Genomic DNA, 18567 nt, shown 5'->3' on the forward strand with positions numbered 1-18567 from the left:
TTTCTTGGTTAAAGCTTATATATCATCGGGCTTAGGCGTATGGGAGTTAGACTGCCTGGTTGTGAATGCTAGGTCCACCATTTAGGATTTGTGTGATTTTGGGCCAATGCCTCTGTCTCCTAATCTGTAAAATGGAAATAGTAATAGTACCCATTAAGGGTATGTCTTGATAATTAAATCAGGTAATACATCTGTATGTTCAGTGTAGTGCTTGGGTATTTTCAGTAAGTAGCTCCTCCATGTTATTGTCACTGTTTATTAACACATTTCTTGGCTTCTATTCAAGTTCTTTTGATTATCTGGCTTCTTCTCTACCTCTCTGCTTTCCTATATTGCTATTACCTGATACACTTCCTGTGCTCTAGCCATTTTAACTCCTTTTAATTCCATAAGTGTACTATACTTTTTCTCACATTTTTTTTCCCCTTTGTACCTGCCATTTCTTATTTCAGAAAAGGCCTTGAGTGTGTCTCTCTCCTTCCGTCCAAGCTTGCCAACCCTATTCACTCTGACTCCGTAACAAATTCCTTCTTGTGTTATAGATTTGAGTCATCTACTTTTTTGGTAGAGTATGGAAATTATTTCTCACGTAGCACCCCAGAGTTCCTCTCACCCCCAGTTTTTATAAATGTAACATATTTAAGAATTTTTTTGTATCCCCAGAATTTAGTTGTAATTTTTAGTTTGTGTAACACCCCATATTGTGCTATGGACACACTCTCATTTCATTCATTCATTCTTTCCTTCATTTATTCATAATTTATTAATATATAGATACCTATGGACATTCAAGGAACTAATAGTTTATTAATAACTTACAACTAGCTCTGCATTCCTCCACTGTCTTCCCTGCTCCCTCCTAGAAGTCATCACTCTCCTTATTTTGGCTTTTCTTTTCCTTTTAACAAATATAGTTTAACAGATGTTATGTGTATCCCTCAACAAGTTATTGTTTGGTTTTAGATACTCTTGGACTTGACAAAGTGGGCACCATGCTACATGTAGTCGTCTCAGACTTGCATCTTTCATTCAACATCTGGTTACCAAGATCCATTCATATTATTGCATACTTCATTAATTTTTACTGCAATACTCCATTGTAAAAATGTGCCAGATTTGCCTATTTCCCTGTAAGTGGATATTTGAGTTACTTCTGATTTTTCTCTGTGCTTTCATGAACAGTGCTTTTTGGAACATTCTTGTACATGCATCCTCATGCAAGTGTGTAAGTTTCTCTCTGGCATTTATCTAGGAGTGGAATGGTTGAATTGTAAATATGTGAATATTCAATTTTATTAGATAAGGCCAAATTGTTTACAAAAGTGATTGCACCAATTTATACTCCATCCACAATTAAGAAATCCTTTGATCTACCTTCTCTCCAACATTTGGCATTATTATGCTCCTTGATTTTTTCCCAATTAAACGGATATAAAATATTATCTCAATAGACTCTTATTTGCATTTTCCTGAGTACTGATAAGGTTGAACATTTCCTCCTTGGTTTATTAGCCAATATAGTTCCTCTTATGTTAGATGCCATTTCACATCTTTTGGCTACATGTTTGTTATTTTCTTAGTGTTTTAGGAATCCTTTATATACTTTTGATATTTAAGTTTTACTGGCTTTGTATCCACATATCTTCTCCCAGTTGTGAGCTTGCTTTCCACTGTCCTTAAAATTTAAATTTAAAATTTATAAATTGAGCTATGGGAATTTCCTAAGCCCATCAGTTATTTATTGATTTATACTATGTTTCCAGGCAAAACCTCTTTTATAATTTTCTTTTTTTTCTTTTTCTATCTAAAGTACTGTTTGACTATTCAAATGTCAAAAAAAGTATTCACCATTATTTTTTAATAAGAGTTTAAAAGTTTCCTTAATCTATGTAAAGGTGATTTAATCCATATGGTGTGAGATAGGTGTCCAATTTCATTTTTTTTCCTATTTGGATAACTATTTTAAAAATCAATTTATTGAAAGTTCCTCTTTTTCCTATTGACCTGTCATACTCTTTTTGTTACATAATAATATTCAATATATGCATGAGTCAATTTCTTGACTGTTTTATTCCACTAATCAATTTTTCTTTCTCTGTGCCATACTTATAATCTTTTAATTACTGTAGGATCATAAGTCTTGATATCAGGTAGGGAAAATATCTACTCTTTATTCTTCTTCACAAATGTCTTATTTAGTTTAATCTTTCACCCTCTATAGAATCAGCTTATCAAGTTTCACAACATTGCCTATGTGATTTTGATTGGAATTTTATAGAACCTTTGGTTTATTTTATAATATAAATACCAAATTGTTTTCCAAAGCATTTGGGACAACTTAAATTATGCTGGTAATTAATAAGAAGCCCTTATTAGAGGAGGAACTGTTAGAGTACAGTTTTCAAAAGGTTAAAAGATCATGTCCCTCATCCAAATATGAAATGAAAACTTGTCAAAACTTATATTCAACTCATTGATTAAGGAGGGAAACAGTACCAATTTAAAACTGGTAGAGTATTGAAGAAGCTAGGTATTTCCAGGCAATGTCAGAATAAGGTGGTTGGGTTAGCAGCCCCACCTCCAGAAGTCCTACAGGGCCATGTGCATTAACCTTTGGAGCTTTCTCTTTTGTTGGGTGGAGATTCTTTGCGTGTCTACTTGACACAGCTTTGCTCACTAAGGTCTGTTCCTCCACAGTTGTAAAAATGCACAGAAAATACAAAGTCAAGGCCAGCATTTTATTAAAAGAACATCTAGTAATCTCTTTTGCCTACTTCCAAGTTTTGGATAATTTTCCTGACAAAACTGACAGCAAATGTTTCTGTAGTGTAACAGTTTCACATTTTAACTGTATCATTGGCTACCTTCTTGGACAGTTTGGGAAAAAAGTATTGGGAAGGTACTCTGAGAGAAACTTATTTGACTGTTAAAATAATATGATAACCAGATTTTTAGATTACTGCTATGTTATTTGTCATATACATAGGTTTAAATTGATTTGACATTTAGATTTTATGTTATTTAGTAAAAATATAGACAATATATTTATTATTTATTAGAAAAGTGCATGCTTTTTTTCTTATTTTTTTCATAATAAACCAACAAAACCTAAAAATCCATTTATGTATGTAAGAGAATTGTGAAAAAATGGTGCGTTGTTAACATAGAGGAATATATAGAAGAATACCATGCAGTGTTAAAAATGACAATCTAGGCCTGCATCTTCTATGATTGAGTAAAAATAATTATGTTATAAATCAGCAGATGTAGGATAATTTCCTTTATACTGTTGTTTAAATAATTGACATGTCACCAGATGCTTGTAAATGAAGCAAAACTAAGTTTATTTAAACTCCCTGAAGTTAGTGAGTAAGCATTAGCAATGCTTCAGAAGATGATATTAGAAGTGAGATATTTATTAGGCTTTGGAAAAAGGGCTCAAGTGGTGTAAGAGGGATCTTTCATGGTGAAAAAGGATAAGTCACTTAGCATTGGCGGACACAGCAAAGTGAGGGTTTTGAACTCTTAATGAGTAATAAGTAACAAGACAATGCAAGTCTTAATGTCTTATAAATAAGTGATGTGTTTGCCTAGGTAAATGGACTATTGTCCCCAATAAATTGATCTGTAGGAGTTTTCTGGAGTAAACAGTGAAGTTATTTATTGCCTTATATCCTGATTTTTCCTCAGCAAATATATCTTGGAGGAATCAACTACATCAGATTGGCATCAGTGATCCACAGTTTTTGTTTTTCCCTTTATAAGTGTTTATTCTAGGAACATTTTTAAACTACCAACATACCAGAAAAAAGTTATTTGCCATTGTCAAGTTGTTTGTCTCACATAGAAAGTATCTTCTTTAATTTTCATAACCTGTTAATGGAAATAATACCCACATTTTACAGAGAATACAAGTTAGGAAATCTGATAATCAGATGCATATCATCTGATTCCAAAGTCTGTACTCTTATCCCTCTTAGCTCTTATACTACACTACAAAATAAACAAATAAATAAACATACCAACAAACTGTTGTGGGGAAAAATTCAGTTTCTCTAGAAAACCCATTAGATTTATTGTAATATTTATTGAGTGAAATTCTATTTGTGACTGTTTCCCCCTCTTTCTCCAAATTGTGGGACCGTGTCTTTAACTGTATTCGACCCAGTATGATTTATCTATTAAAATCATATGCTGCTTAAGTAAGAATATTAAGTAATAAAGTAAATCCTAAAGAAATGTGTGTCCCCAGTGAGCTGTGCCTATTACTGATCTATGACTTTTGAGGCGCAGAATGGGAGAGGGCTTGCAGAACTGATTTAAAAATCTTATGACATTGGTGCAAAGAATTCAATAAAACTAAAAGGTGCTTCTTTCATTGCACATGGAAGTCTTTGTGTAATTTCCAGTTTCATACTTACAACTAGTATCTGTTGGCCATGCCCTGACTATTTGAGACCCAATAGCTCCCTCCCCCAAAACACACACATTTCTTCCCAAACTGGGCTTTGCTATTTAATCATGCTGCCCATTCCTAGCAATCCTGGGCTGTGGGAGCATCGTTATATTTTTCCTTCAAGGCTTTAAAATGACTGGTGCAAGAGTCCAATCTGAGTTGGAAATTACATGGTGTCTTCTACCTCTTCTTATCTTATATGCATACAGAAAAAGCAAAGAGGATTTACATGTTGTAGTTGTTATGAGTTTTGATTGGGAGGCCGTTAGGCTTGTGGTGAGGCCATGCTACCTGTAGTCGTTATTAAGTAAGCTTATCTGCCTTCCTGTGGCTAACAGCTTTATATTTATGAACATATGTTTACATTTATGCATGTTCATATATTTGTGTATATATATATATCTTTATACCCTGTATGCGTATGTATATATACCTACTTGATCCAGACCTGCCCCTCACCATGCAGTTGGGCCAGGGTATGAAGAAGCAAAATCTCTTTGCAATCTCAGGATGAAAAAAGCTAAATACTTATCCTAGCTTTCTTTATGTTTTGCTTCCTGTGCATAGGTTTAAGTTAAATTGGGATTGCTTAAATTTAATTATTTTTAGAAAAATGGGGAAGTACACAGAGTAGGTCCTGAAAATGAACGTTGACATGAGGACATGAGTTTTCAAACTGAAGAGAGACTTGAATAAAAAAGTACTCCTGGGTGGACTTCTAAATTGTTTTCCCATGGAAACCACAATACTGTGTATTTCCAGCTACCAGCAAGCTGTGATTACCAAGGAGTGACGAAAGCATAAATGCTATTCTTGAGGGGTATCCGCATTATCCAGAGTGAAAGAAAATTGATGAGTGGTGATTAGCACCCCAGGATCTTTCCTCATTACCATTACATCCATCTATCTATCTATCTATTTATCATCACTATATAAAAATACATATCTATTTAAACACATATGTATGTACATGTACTATATATAAACATATATCTATTTAAGCACATATATATGTATATATGTATATATATACATACATATGCATATAATAATAGCTGGTTTCCATTTCTGAAAATGACATTATTTTAAATCTTATTTTTAAAATGCAGAGAATGTTATTGAAAGTCTCCAGAATTAATCTCTGCCTCCTTATAAGATGTTACTAACTAAAAGAGGTGGGAAAGTTAGGCTTGCATAATTATGAAAAGAATAAGATGGGTCAAAAGATGTTGGGAAATGTTTTAGGAGGGACTCCAAAGTATTTAAAGTGAGGTTATTTTTTGTGCATGTAGTAAAGATTGGAAGCCAGGTAGAAGGCCTTCGGAAGCACTTGAGCATGAACTGGTGAAACCAATTTTTTAAAATGAAAAATTAATGGTAGGCTTATTTTTAAATTTATTTTTTTACAAGGTTCCACTTGAATGGTCGCTCTGTTAAATAATTTAGTTACCTGAAGTTAAGAGTGAATATTTGGAAATGGATAGGAACCTGGTTTCGAGTCAATAATCAAAGGGCAGTATTAAACAAACACTTCTCAGTACCCCGTGTGGGTTTGGTGTTTGCAGTGCTCTTTTGTAACACCTTGCAGGTGACCTAGAACTCTCCTAATAATGAAGAACTAACTTGATGAGGAGGCAGGAAGTAAGAAGTAGTAACAGAAAGACCAGTGTCCCAATTCTGTCTCAGTACTAGCTATAAATTAGGGCAAGTAGCTAAAATTATTTGAATTAAATTTTTTCCTCTATAAAATAAAGTTGATGGCCGCCTTACCCAAGTCATAGCAACACTGTAAAAATTAAATCAATCAACAGTAGTAGATTTTTTTCTAAATGTTCATTAAATCATGGGGAGATGGTACAAATAAACAAACACATCCAAATTAATAAAATTGAAAAAAAAAAAAAAACCTGCAGGGGATGATCGTTAATTACAAGGTAGACCAAGTTGGAATAAGAGCTTACGAGGATTCAGCTCACCACAAACCCAAGTTTTGCATCCTCAAAATAGTTATAACCTAAGGAAAGGAAGATGACTTTATCTATTCCACTACACTATCGACTCAGAGTCCTTAAGGTTTGTTCCAAAGAAAGAACTGGGGACCTTCATTCAAGCATTGAACAGGAATAGGTCCCTAATAGGTCTCAAGTAACTTAAGAGATACTTAAGACATAAGCATGAACAATATGGTCCCCACCCTCATGGAGCTTACAATCTAATGGACTTACTTCATATGACTAAGAAGTGCTACTGTCACCATCATAGAGAATGATTGGAAGGGAAGAACACCAGTTAGACCAGAAAGTCCAGGTAGATATTGCCTTGTTTGAATGAGTGTAGTAATAGAAAAACTGGTACCTGGACTCCATAACCAATATCACAGCATCAGAGGAAGGCAGGAAGGGAAAAGCACCAAGTGGACACAGAGGAAGAATTTTCCTTTGGTAATGATCTGTATGTAGCATAATTTCCAAAAGAGAATATCTGCAAAACTTTGGCATCCTAAGCAGAGTCCAAGGCATTATTAGAGCAAAAAAAAAAAAGTGTTTCTGAAAGAATGGTGCACTGACAACCTGGGTCAGAATTATTTTTGGTATTTTAAAGAAAGTAAACAAGAATTTTAAGACTGAAACAAGGAAATTGCCTTTTAACAAGATCCTGCATAATTTTTATGCTAAATTCAAGTAACCAGAGCAATGGAAAATGGGAAAAAAATAAGACATTTAAATCAGTATTAAGGCAGTTGATAGTGTTAAGACAAATTGATGATGGTTATACAAAAAAATCTCTATATACTTAAAATTGTTCCAGAGCATAAAATATCTGGAGAGTTTTTCAGTCCGTATTTCACAATATTAGAATAATCTAAAGGTAATAGCACATCAATCTTAGTTATGAGCATAGAAGAAAAGCTCCTAAAATATAGGAAAATGAATCCAGCAGTAAATTACATGAATAGTTCACTATTACAAAAACAACTTATTCCACAATTGAAAAAAATAATTGCCTAATAGAAAAACTATTAAAATAATTTACCAAATCAGTAAATCAAGAGAAAAACAAAAATGTACCATCAACTAATAGAATCAAGATAGGTTTTTTTTAACATCAACATTCATTCATTCCTGTTATGAGTTTTAGTAAAACATAAGTATTTATTGCAATCTCATGGTCAACAATATAATTACTGCTAAAGCACTAGAAGCCTTCTAAGAATGCACACCATGGTTATTTGATTATTCTTTTTTTCATCAAAAAGTTCTAGTCAATGTAATAAGACAAGAACAATAAAATGGGAATACAAATATTGGAGATTTCCAGATGACATGATTGTCTGCCTAGAAAACTCAGAAAATAAACCTGAAAAATATCACTACCTATGAGAGAGTTCAACATGGTAGTCAATTACAGTATCAAAAACAAAAGTTAAAGGTTGGGACAAAACACTTTTAGAATAGCAAACAAAATTATAGGATCTGCCCAAATAAAAAAATAAAACATTGTTGACCAACATAAAAATAATGTTGTTAACCAATGGTAACATATGTCAGTAAGAACAGATATGGCCTAATAAGGATTGCAACCCCACTTTATTTTTTATTAAATACTCCCATTTCCACTATTATATTGGGATAAATGGGACAAAATGATCTTAATTTTATTTTGAGTATATAAACATGTGGAAAAATGACATTTTAAGGAGTGATGAGGGCAGATTTGCCCTGGTGTATTGTTCAAAACCATATAGTTTGAGTCCACTAAAATGACCTCCTGGATGGAGGTAAAGTCAGATAAAGTTAGATGGGAGGAGGCAGGCAATAAAAGAGGAAGGAAGGAAGGAAGAGAAGAAGGAAAGAAGAGAGGACGATCAGAAGAGAGGAAGGGAGGAAGGAGGGAAGAAAAGGAGGAAGGAAGGAAGGAAAAGCACATTTAAATCTGGAAAGGGAAATACTAAGAGGATATTTAAAATCAACTAAAATCATGAAAAAAATTGGGAAAGATAAAAAGTAAACTCTGTCCTAAATCCCTGAGTACTAGAGAACTTTATGGTGCTGGAGAGTTCCCGAAAGTGTACAGTACACTAAGTGGCCTTGATTCCCAAAGAGTTGCCATTGGATCAAATAAAAGAAAAATCCACTCCATATTATATATAGTAAACCCAAAGGACATTTTTTGTGCCTTATAGAAGACATGGGTCAAAAAGCATTGTGCTTGTTTTTGGTTTGTTTTTTTCATTTTAGCTGTGAAAAGCATTTGTATAAATTTATGCTTTAATATCATCCATGGTCCTCAGTGATATTGACTTGGAGAGATTGCTAGATTAATTAAGATTTGGGGGCTTCCCTGGTGGCCCAGTGGTTAAGAATCCGCCTGCCAATACAGGGGACACGGGTTCGAGCCCTAGTCCGGGAAGATCCCACATGCAGTGGGGCAACTAAGCCCGTGCGCCACAACTACCGAACCTATGCTCTAGAGCCTGCAAGTCACAACTGCTGAGCCCATGTGCCACAACTACTGAGCCCACGCGCCTAGAGCCCGTGCTCCGCAACAAGAGAAGCCGCCACAATGAGAAGCCCACACACCACAATGAAGATTAGCCCCCGCTCGCCGCAACTAGAGAAAGCCAGCACACAACAACAAAGACCCAACACAGCCAAAAAAAATTAATTAATTAATTAATTTAAAGAAAAGAGTTTTACTTCACACGATATTATAAATAAGTTGGAATTTTGAAGTCATTTAATGAGAGACCTCACACCATGCAAAATTGTTTTTACCTCAGGAAAAAAATCCAGTCAGTTGCCAGCTCTTATCTAGTCTTTGGCACATTTATATGGATTGGCGAGCTCTCCACTTTATAATGATGGCCATTTCAAAATCGGGTAATATCATTCATAATTCTCATATTTTTCTATAAGCCTATACAATAGAGCATCATATTATGAATCATCTCATTTTAATAGTGATGGTCACTTCAGTATTTAAAGACAGCTATTTTGTTAGTGCGTATTCTTCATATTTAGGTTAAACATTTCCAGTTCCTTAAGCTTGTCATCCAATGAAATAATTTCCAGATCCCTCATTTTTTGCTTCAGGCTTTAGATGATCTCATTTTAGTTGAAAAATGCACCTCTATTATATACCCAGTACTGCACTCCTGAAATTAACTGAAGAATGGACTCATATTTTTATAAATTGGATAATTCTAGGAAGCAAATCTACATGGCCTTTGCTTTATTACTTGTGTAGTAGCCATATGTCCTCTCAAATTTGCTTTTGTATCCATAGCAAATATGGACTAATTTAGCTTCATATCAGTGTAACAGTTGCTTTATTTACAATAAAGTCCTTTTCATTTGATAAACAAGGGAAGCAGAGCCAATCATGGCTTTCCAAGATACTAGTGGAGCTGTGGGACTGCATGTGTGTGCATGTGCTTTTATAGCATGTGAGTGTGAAGGTTTGCGTATATGTGAAATGGTGTGTGCATGCACACAGGCATGCATATAGAGGTGTTCTGCTAGAAGATATTGTTGCAATTCTCATGGCTTCTTGCTAAAGAAATTAACATGTGAAGAATCATGATTTATGTGTTGATTTTTGTGATTTTTACATATAAAGTAAAAAAGAGGACAATAAATGACAAAATGATGCAAAGAAAAGAAAAATGTTTAGGGGTGAGGATATTTTCTTTAGGAATAAGAGAAAAAGAGCAATTCAAGTCTTCTAGAAGGATTAACAGATAAAACTTGTTTTGCAATTGATAACAAAAGCCCTTTTGTTTTTATGGCCTAAGAGATTGCTTTTAAAATATTCATGGATCTTCTTGAACATGCAGCTTAGAATTTAGGAGTGAAATATGTCTGTAGTACATGTCAATTATTTTTTCTCCAGTTTTATCTCTTTTGTGTACTCCTGCAAAACAGAAAACAAACAAAAAACTATCTCATTTATATAGATTACATTATCAAAATTTTGTCACATAAGGAAAAATGAAATTATGTCTTTGTTCTTTGTGTAAGCATTAAAATGTTTTCTTAATTTTTTGGAATCCTAACCTATAATAAATATGTTTGAGACTGTTTAAGAAAATTTCAGATGATGATTATTCACAAGTCACCATGCGCTGAACACAATGTTTCTTTTCACTCAGTATTTTGAAAATATTATTTAAGCCCTATCACATAAGAGAAGTTTGCTAGAATTTAAGGAGAAAGCAAATGCATTTATTAGAACGCTATTATGTTTTAGAGTGTTGGTATCAGTTTATAGTAGATTAAATGTAGAATATTCGGTCCCTTAATTGATTTGTCTGGTTTGTAACTTCTCTGTGGTGACTTTAACATTCCACTTGCACTACCACTCCTTTGTTGATCCATATATATTTTAATATGAGCTAGATAAATAAAAAGGTAAAGTGTTCCATACTTCGTGTCCCAAATAGTCTCAAGATAAAGTGAAGACTTGCTAAAAATAGATTTTCAGACCCAGTCCCTTAAGTTTCAGATACAGTAGATCTGGAGTGGTTAGTTCAACCTGAATTTTTTAAGCATGCAGTTGATTCTGATGACAGGGAAAAGAATTAGGAAAACACTCATGAAAAATTATTCCAAAAACACATATGAAAGACTTTTGCATTATTGCTGTTTGGAATCACCCATACCACTCATCATATCCACTGATACAAATAGTCAAAGCAACTACATATGATATTTGAACTGACTATATCTTTAAAATTGGAAAGTAACTGCTTCTCTCAAAAATAAAAAATCAGCATTTTACTCAATTCTCCTTTTCTGTGGTGGGGATTCACTCAAAGTATACAATGTATCACATCAGATAATTTATTTTTATTTTCTTATATATTAGTCTTTAATTATGTTTTTATTTTTTGTTTGCAGGGTGCAAGTTGAATTTTATATGAATGAAAACACATTTAAAGAGAGACTAAAGTTATTTTTTATCAAAAACCAGAGATCAAGTAAGTCTTTCATTTTATTCCCCTGTCTATGTATTTGTATATATGTTTACCTTAAAAAATTCCAGCTTTGCAATCCTTTTGCAAAATATCTTTTATAGAGAGAAGTAAAATTGATAGTCTTGTCTGCCAGGCATTAAAGTTTAGAAAACAATAGATGTTACTGGTGGTATCAAGTCTAGGTTTCTTGACTATTTTACTTCTCGAAATCCCACATCAGTAAGTAGACTTCTGAGTGGACCATTTGGATTGGTAGGAACTTTGAGGAAAATCATTTAAGTGAGGGTTCCCCATATTTTAACCGTGAGGGATACCAAAACCTGTTTTGAGAAGACTGGTGATTCCAAGTGGCCATAATGCGGAATAATTTTCTGGTTTAGTGATTTAGTCGGGAAGAGTTTCCCCATCACACCTAATAACAAGAAACATGTAGGGTGTTCCAAAAGGTGCAGATTACTAGCATCCTCCCCTGGGAGATTTAAAATCAGGAAGTATAGAGATAAGCTCAGCATATAACATCCCAGTGATCCTTATCATCAAAAAAACTTGGGAAACATTGGCACTTCAAGGAGGCATGAAATTAGCATAGTCACTGACCTCCTAAGCCTGTTCAGGGTTGAAGTGCCAGTCATACTTGCTTCCCCCTAGTACCATGTACTTTGAAAAAGCTATAAATAATGAACCAATGTGCAGTTTTTTCATGTGATTATTGCTTCAGATGTCAAGAAGCATTGGAGAAGTCTACATTAGATTGGTGTAGACTTTGCTCTCTTTGAATTTTGACCTCTGAATCCTCCTGGGGTGTCTAAAGTAAGCTGTGCTTCTATAGCGTTCATAGAGAGAAACTTGAGTTGTGAGCAGTTACCCAAATACTGACTGCAGGGAATATTTCAATCTGTAAGGCACACAGGTTAGAGAATCTTAATGGCTGGTTAGTTTTAGGATTAGGCTAATAATAACTAATGCTTCTCTAATCCAGTTGTTTTGAATTCCCAAGGTGGCCCCACCAATAGATGTTACCTGGAGAGGCCACATCACTTGCATAGAAGGTTTCCTTTATTTTAAACATTTAAAAAATTTTACTAAAAATTTTCTTTCTCCAGGCCAGAAGGAATAGATGTATTATTTGAATACTTTAACAACAGCCAGGTTTGACTAAGCTGTCATTTGAGGAGATCAGTTCTATAAAACCAGGGCAATTTCATTAACAGTTTAGAAGACTTTATAAAGAAGCTAACCCATAAGTACCTAGCATTTTAGTAGGAAAACCCAGGAAAAATTACACAATTAATAAGCATTAACCTTTTACTGTTAAGAAATTTTACCTCAGGTACACTCACTTATAGAAGAGTAAAAACAAAATGGCATTTCATTTCCAGATTTTATTGAGAATTAATTATAGGAAGACCTCAAAATTTTATTCACAATCTGTGAATCAGTTACCACCTGATAATTGCAGGAAAGGTAATGCTTCTATTAATCAGACTTTAAGCACATTTTGCTTAATATTAATTACTCTTCTTCATCATCAAGTATTATAGGCTGCATAACTGTGAATGACACAGTTTCAAAGATACATACATGGCAGTCTCAATTCCCACAAAAAAATTTTTTTAAGATTTCATTGGTATTTAAACCTAAAGTAAAAAGTTGGTCGAGTCTCAAAAATGTGTCTGCATGTGTGTGTGTGTGTGTGTGTGTGTGTGTATGTGTGTGTGTGTGTGCTTGTGTATTTCCCAGCATATGCTCTTAGGATTTCTCTATAATTATATAATTACTAATTAAATGTATAATACATAATTATATACATGATTATAATTTCTCTACAATCAAACCTACAAGGTGCTCAGAAGATACAAGATTTATAACTTATCCTGTGAATTTGTAAGCAGCTAGATTTTCTGGCTAGTTAAAATTTTTTCCAAAATTCATGGATCTATAAAATGCTTAAACTTCTAAGCATACTTGAACCAATCTTGATTGGACATGATTTTTGTGGCTTCTGAATGCTCAAACGTAGATTTACTCTTAGTGTATAATATTCACTGTCATTTCTGGTTCATACATTCTGTCATTCTCATTTTTTGTTTCAATATTTAGCCACCTAGAACTTCAGAGTGGGTAAGCAATTATGGTATTGTAGATTCTAAACACAATTTGAGTGCTGTACTTAAAGCTGATATTTTTGACAATTCTTTTTAGTCTTTTGTGGACTGAGTTCAAATGAAAATCCAATTTTTGTTGTTTGTTTAAAGGTCTAAGAATACGTCTGTTCAATTTTTCTCTCAAATTATTAAGCTGCTTTTTGTACATAATCCGAGTGCTACTAGAAAACCCTTCACAAGGAAATGAATGGTAAGGTATCTTTGTCTGATTTTCTACAATATTCTTTTGATTAGTTTAAATTGTATTACAAGTTTTGAGGTAAAACTGGTAAAAATAACATTATATTAGTTTCAGGTGTACAACATAATAATTTGATCTTTGTATACACGACAAAGTGATCACCACCATAAGTCTAGTTAACATACGTCACCATACAATCCATCCCCTTTACCCATTTTACCCCATTCTCTTCCTTTTCCTCTGATAACCAACAATCTATGAGTTTTGTTTTGTTAGCATGTTTTGTTTTTTTATGTTCTACATATAAGTGAAATCATATGGTATTTGTCTTTCTCTGTCTGACTTATTTTACTTAGCATAATGCCCTCTAGATCCAACCATGTTGTCACAAATGTCAAGATTTCCTTCTTTTTAATGGCTGAATAACACATTTCATTGTGGGTGTGTATATATACATACATACCACATCTTCTTTATTCATATATCCATCAATAAACACTTAGGTTGTTTCCATATCTTAGCTATTGTAAACACTACTGCAATGAACTTAGGGGTGTGTGTGTATCTTTTTGAATTAGAGTTTGGGGGGATTTTTAGGGGATAAATACCCAGAAGTAGAAAAGCTGGATTATATGGTAGTTTTATTTTTAATGTTTTGAGGAACCACCATTACTGTTTTCCATAGTGGTTGTACCAACTTACATTCTCACCAATACTGTAAGAGGATTTCCTTTTCTCTGAAACCTCTTCAACATTTTTTATTTCTTTTCTTTTTAATAATGGCCATTCTAACAGGTGGGAGGTGATATCTCATTGTGATTTTGATTTTCATTTTCCTAATAATTAGTAATGTTGAGAACATTTTCATGTACCAGTTGGACATCTGTATGTCTTCTTTGGAAAAATGTCTATCTGGATCCTGTGACCATTTTTATTCCAATTTTTTTTTTTTTTTGCTGTAGAGTTGAATGAGTTCTTTATTATTTGGGGTATTAACTCCTTATCAGACATATGATTTGCAAATATTTTTCCCATTTTAGGTTGCCTTTTCATTTTATTGATGGTATCCTTTCCTGTGGCAGAAACTTTTTAGTTTGAAATAGTCCCACTTGTTTATTTTTGCTTTTGTTGCCTTTGCTTTTGGTGTCAGATTCAAAAAATCATCACCAAGGCCTAGGTCAAGGGACTTACCACGTATGTTTTCTGCTAGCAGTCTTAAGGTTTCAGGTCTTACATTCAAGTCTTTAATCCATTTTGGATTAGTTTTTATGTATTGTGTAAGAGAATGGTCTTTCATTTTTTATGTGTGTCCTGTTTTCCCAAAACAATTTATTGAAGATTGTCTTTTACCCATTGTATATTCATGGCTCCTTTGTCATTAATTATTTGACCATATATGTGTGCATTTATTTCTGGGCTCTATATTCTGTTTCATTGATCTATGTATCTTTTTTATTCCAATACCATGCTATTTTGGTTACTATAGCTTTGTAGTATAGTTTGAAATCAAGGAGCATGATTCCTCCAAGTTTGTTCTTCTTTCTCAAGATGCTCAGCTATTTAGAGTCTTTTGTAGTTCCATAGAAATTTGTAAATTGGTTGTTTTAGTACTGTGAAAAATGTCATTGGAATTTTGATAGAGATTGAATTGAATCTTTAGATCACTTTGGGTAGTATGGACATTTAAACAATATTAATTCTTCCAATCCATGAGTACAGAATAGCTTTCCATTTCTTTGTGTCTTATTCAATATCTTTTATCAATGTCTTACAGATTTCAGTGTACAGGTCTTTCACCTCCTTGGCAAAATTTACTTCTAGATATTTTATTCTTTCTGATGCAATTGTAAATGGGGTTATTTTCTTAATTTCTCTTTCTGATATTTCATTATAATTCATAGACATGCACAAATTTCTGTACAGTCATTCTAGGTGTCCAAAGCGAGTTGGTGCCAGGACCCCTGCACAGATACCAAAATCCATGGATGCTCAAGTCCCTTATGGGAAATGGCATAGTATTTGTGTATAACCCATGAACATCCTTCCATATACTTTATATCATCTCTAAATTGCTTATAATACTGAATATAGTATAAATGCTATGTAAATAGTTGCCAGCATGTGGCAAATTCAAATTTTGATTTTTGGAAATTTCTGGAATTTTTTTCAAATACTTTTGATCCATGGTTGATTGAATCAACAGATGTAAAACCCATGGATAAGGAGGGTTGACTGTATATTGATTATGTATCCTGCAACTTTGCTGAATTCATTTATTAGTTCTAATATTTTTTTGTGGAGTTTTTAGGGTTTGCTATATGTAGTCTCATGTCATCTGCAAATAATTCCAGTTTTACTTCGTTCTTTCCAATTTGGATGACTTTGTATCTTTTCCTTGCCTAACTGCTGTGCCTAGGACTTCCAATACTATGTTTATAAAAGAGGCAAGAGTGGGCATTCTTGTCTTGTTCCTGATCTTAGAGGGAAAGCTTTCAACTTTTCATCATTGAGTATGTTGTTAGCTGTAGGTTGGTGTATATGACCTTTACGATGCTGAGGTACATTCCTTCTATACCTACTTAGCTGAGAGCTTTTAATCATAAGTGGATGTTGAATCAAAATTAAACAATGCCTTTTTGCATCTATTGAGGTGATTATATAATTTTCATCTATTTTGTTAATGTGGTTAATTTTTTTTTTAACATCTTTATTGGAGTATAATTGCTTTACAATGGTGTGTTAGTGTCTGCTATATAACAAAGTGAATCAGCTATACGTATACATATATTCCCCAAATCCCCTCAACTTGCATCTCCCTCCCACCCTCCCTATCCCACCACTCTAGGTGGATACAAAGCACCGAGCTGATATCCCTCTGCGATGCAGCTGCTTCCCACTAGCTATCTATTTTACATTTGGTAGTGTGTATATGTCCATTCTACTCTCTCACTTCGTCCCAGCTTACCCTTCCCCCTCTCTGTGTCCTCAAGTCCATTCTCTACATCTGCGTCTTAATTCCTGTCCTTCCCCTAGGTTCTTCATAACCATTTTTTTTTTTAGATTCCATATATATGTGTTAGCATAAGATATTTGTTTTTCCCTTTCTGACTTACTTCACTCTGTATGACAGACTCTAGATCCATCAACCTCACTACAAATAACTCAATTTTGTTTCTTTTTATGGCTGAGTAATATTCCATTGTATGTAAGTGCCACATCTTGTTTATCCATTCATCTGTCGATGGACACTTAGGTTGCTTCCATGTCCAGGCTGTTGTAAATAGAGATGCAATGAACATTGAGGTACATGACTCTTTTTGAATTATAGTTTTCTCAGGGTATATGCCCAGCAGTGGGATTGCTGGGTCATATGGTAGTTCTATTATTAGTTTTTTTAGGAACCTTCATAATGTTCTCCATAGTGGCTGTGTCAGTTTACGTTCCCATGAACAGTGCAAGAGCGATCCCTTTTCTCCACACCCTCTCCAACATTTATTGTTTGTAGATTTTTTGATGATGGCCATTCTGACTGGTGTGAGGTGATACCTCATGGTAGTTTTGATTTGCATTTCTCTAATGATCAGTGATGTTGAGCATTCTTTCATGTGTTTGTTGGCAACTTGTATATCTTCTTTGGAGAAATGTCTATTTAGGTCTTCTGCCCATTTTTGGATTGGGTTGTCTGTTTTTTTGACATTGAGCTGCATGAGCTGCCTGTATATTTTGGAGATTAATCCTTTTTCAGTTGTAATTTCATTCTTTACATGTAGCTGTCCAGTTTTCCCAGCACCACTTACTGAAGAGGCTGTCTTTTCTCCATTGTATATTATTGCCTCCTTTATCAAAAATAAGGTGACCATATGTGCGTGGGTTTATCTCTGGGCTTTGTATCCTGTTCCATTGATCTATATTTCTCTGCTTGTGCCAGTACCATACTGTCTTGATTATTGGAGCTTTGTAGTATAGTCTGAAGTCAGGGAGCCTGATTTCTCCACCTCAGTTTTTCTTTCTCAAGATTGCTTTGGTTATTCAGGGTCTTTTGTGTTTCCACACAAATTGTGATATTTTTTGTTCTAGTTCTGTGAAAAATGCCAGTGGTAGTTTGATAGGGATTGCATTGAATCTGTAGATTACTTTGGGTAGTGTAGTCATTTACACAATGTTGATTCTTCCAATCCAAGAACATGGTATATCTCTCCATCTGTTTGTATCATCTTTAATTTCTTTCATCAGTGTCCTGTAGTTTTCTGCATACAGGTCTTTTTTCTCCTTAGGTAGTTTTATTCATAGGTATTTTATTGTTTTTGTTGCAATGATAAATGGGAGTGTTTCCTTAATTTCTCTTTCAGATTTTTCATCATTAGTGTATAGGAATGCAAGAGATTTCTGTGCATTAATTTTGTATTCTGCTACTTTACCAAATTCATTGATTAGCTCTAGTAGTTTTATGGTAACATCTTTAGGTTCTCTATGTATAGTATCATGTTATCTGCAAACAGTGACAGCTTTCCTTTCCCTTTTCCGATTTGGATTCCTTTTATTTCTTTTTCTTCTCTGATTGTTGTGACTAAAACTTCCAAAACTATGTTGAACAATAGTGATGAGAGTGGGCAACCTTGTCTTGTTCCTGATCTTAAAGGAAATGGTTTCAGTTTTTCACCATGGAGAATGATGTTGGCTATGGGTTTGTCATATATGGCCTTTATTTTGTTGAGGTAAGTTCCCTCTATGCCTACTTTCTGGAGGGTTTTTTATCATAAATAGGTGTTGAATTTTGTCAAAAACTTTT

At 33.9% G+C, this 18567-nt stretch overlaps 1 protein-coding gene across 6 annotated transcripts in view; it reads left to right on the forward strand.

Annotated features, from left to right (window-relative positions):
• KCNT2 (potassium sodium-activated channel subfamily T member 2) overlaps positions 1-18567 on the forward strand; it is a 395778-nt gene that overhangs the window by 96537 nt on the left and 280674 nt on the right. For all 6 annotated transcript variants that reach the window (XM_055084010.1, XM_024130664.2, XM_055084011.1 and 3 more), the window contains exons 2-3: positions 11356-11435; positions 13688-13787. In XM_055084010.1, the coding sequence (XP_054939985.1) occupies positions 11356-11435; positions 13688-13787 (180 nt within the window). The remainder of the gene's footprint in view (positions 1-11355; positions 11436-13687; positions 13788-18567) is intronic.

The sequence above is a fragment of the Physeter macrocephalus genome, chromosome 4 (assembly GCF_002837175.3).
Source record: "Physeter macrocephalus isolate SW-GA chromosome 4, ASM283717v5, whole genome shotgun sequence".
Lineage (NCBI taxonomy): Eukaryota > Metazoa > Chordata > Mammalia > Artiodactyla > Physeteridae > Physeter > Physeter macrocephalus.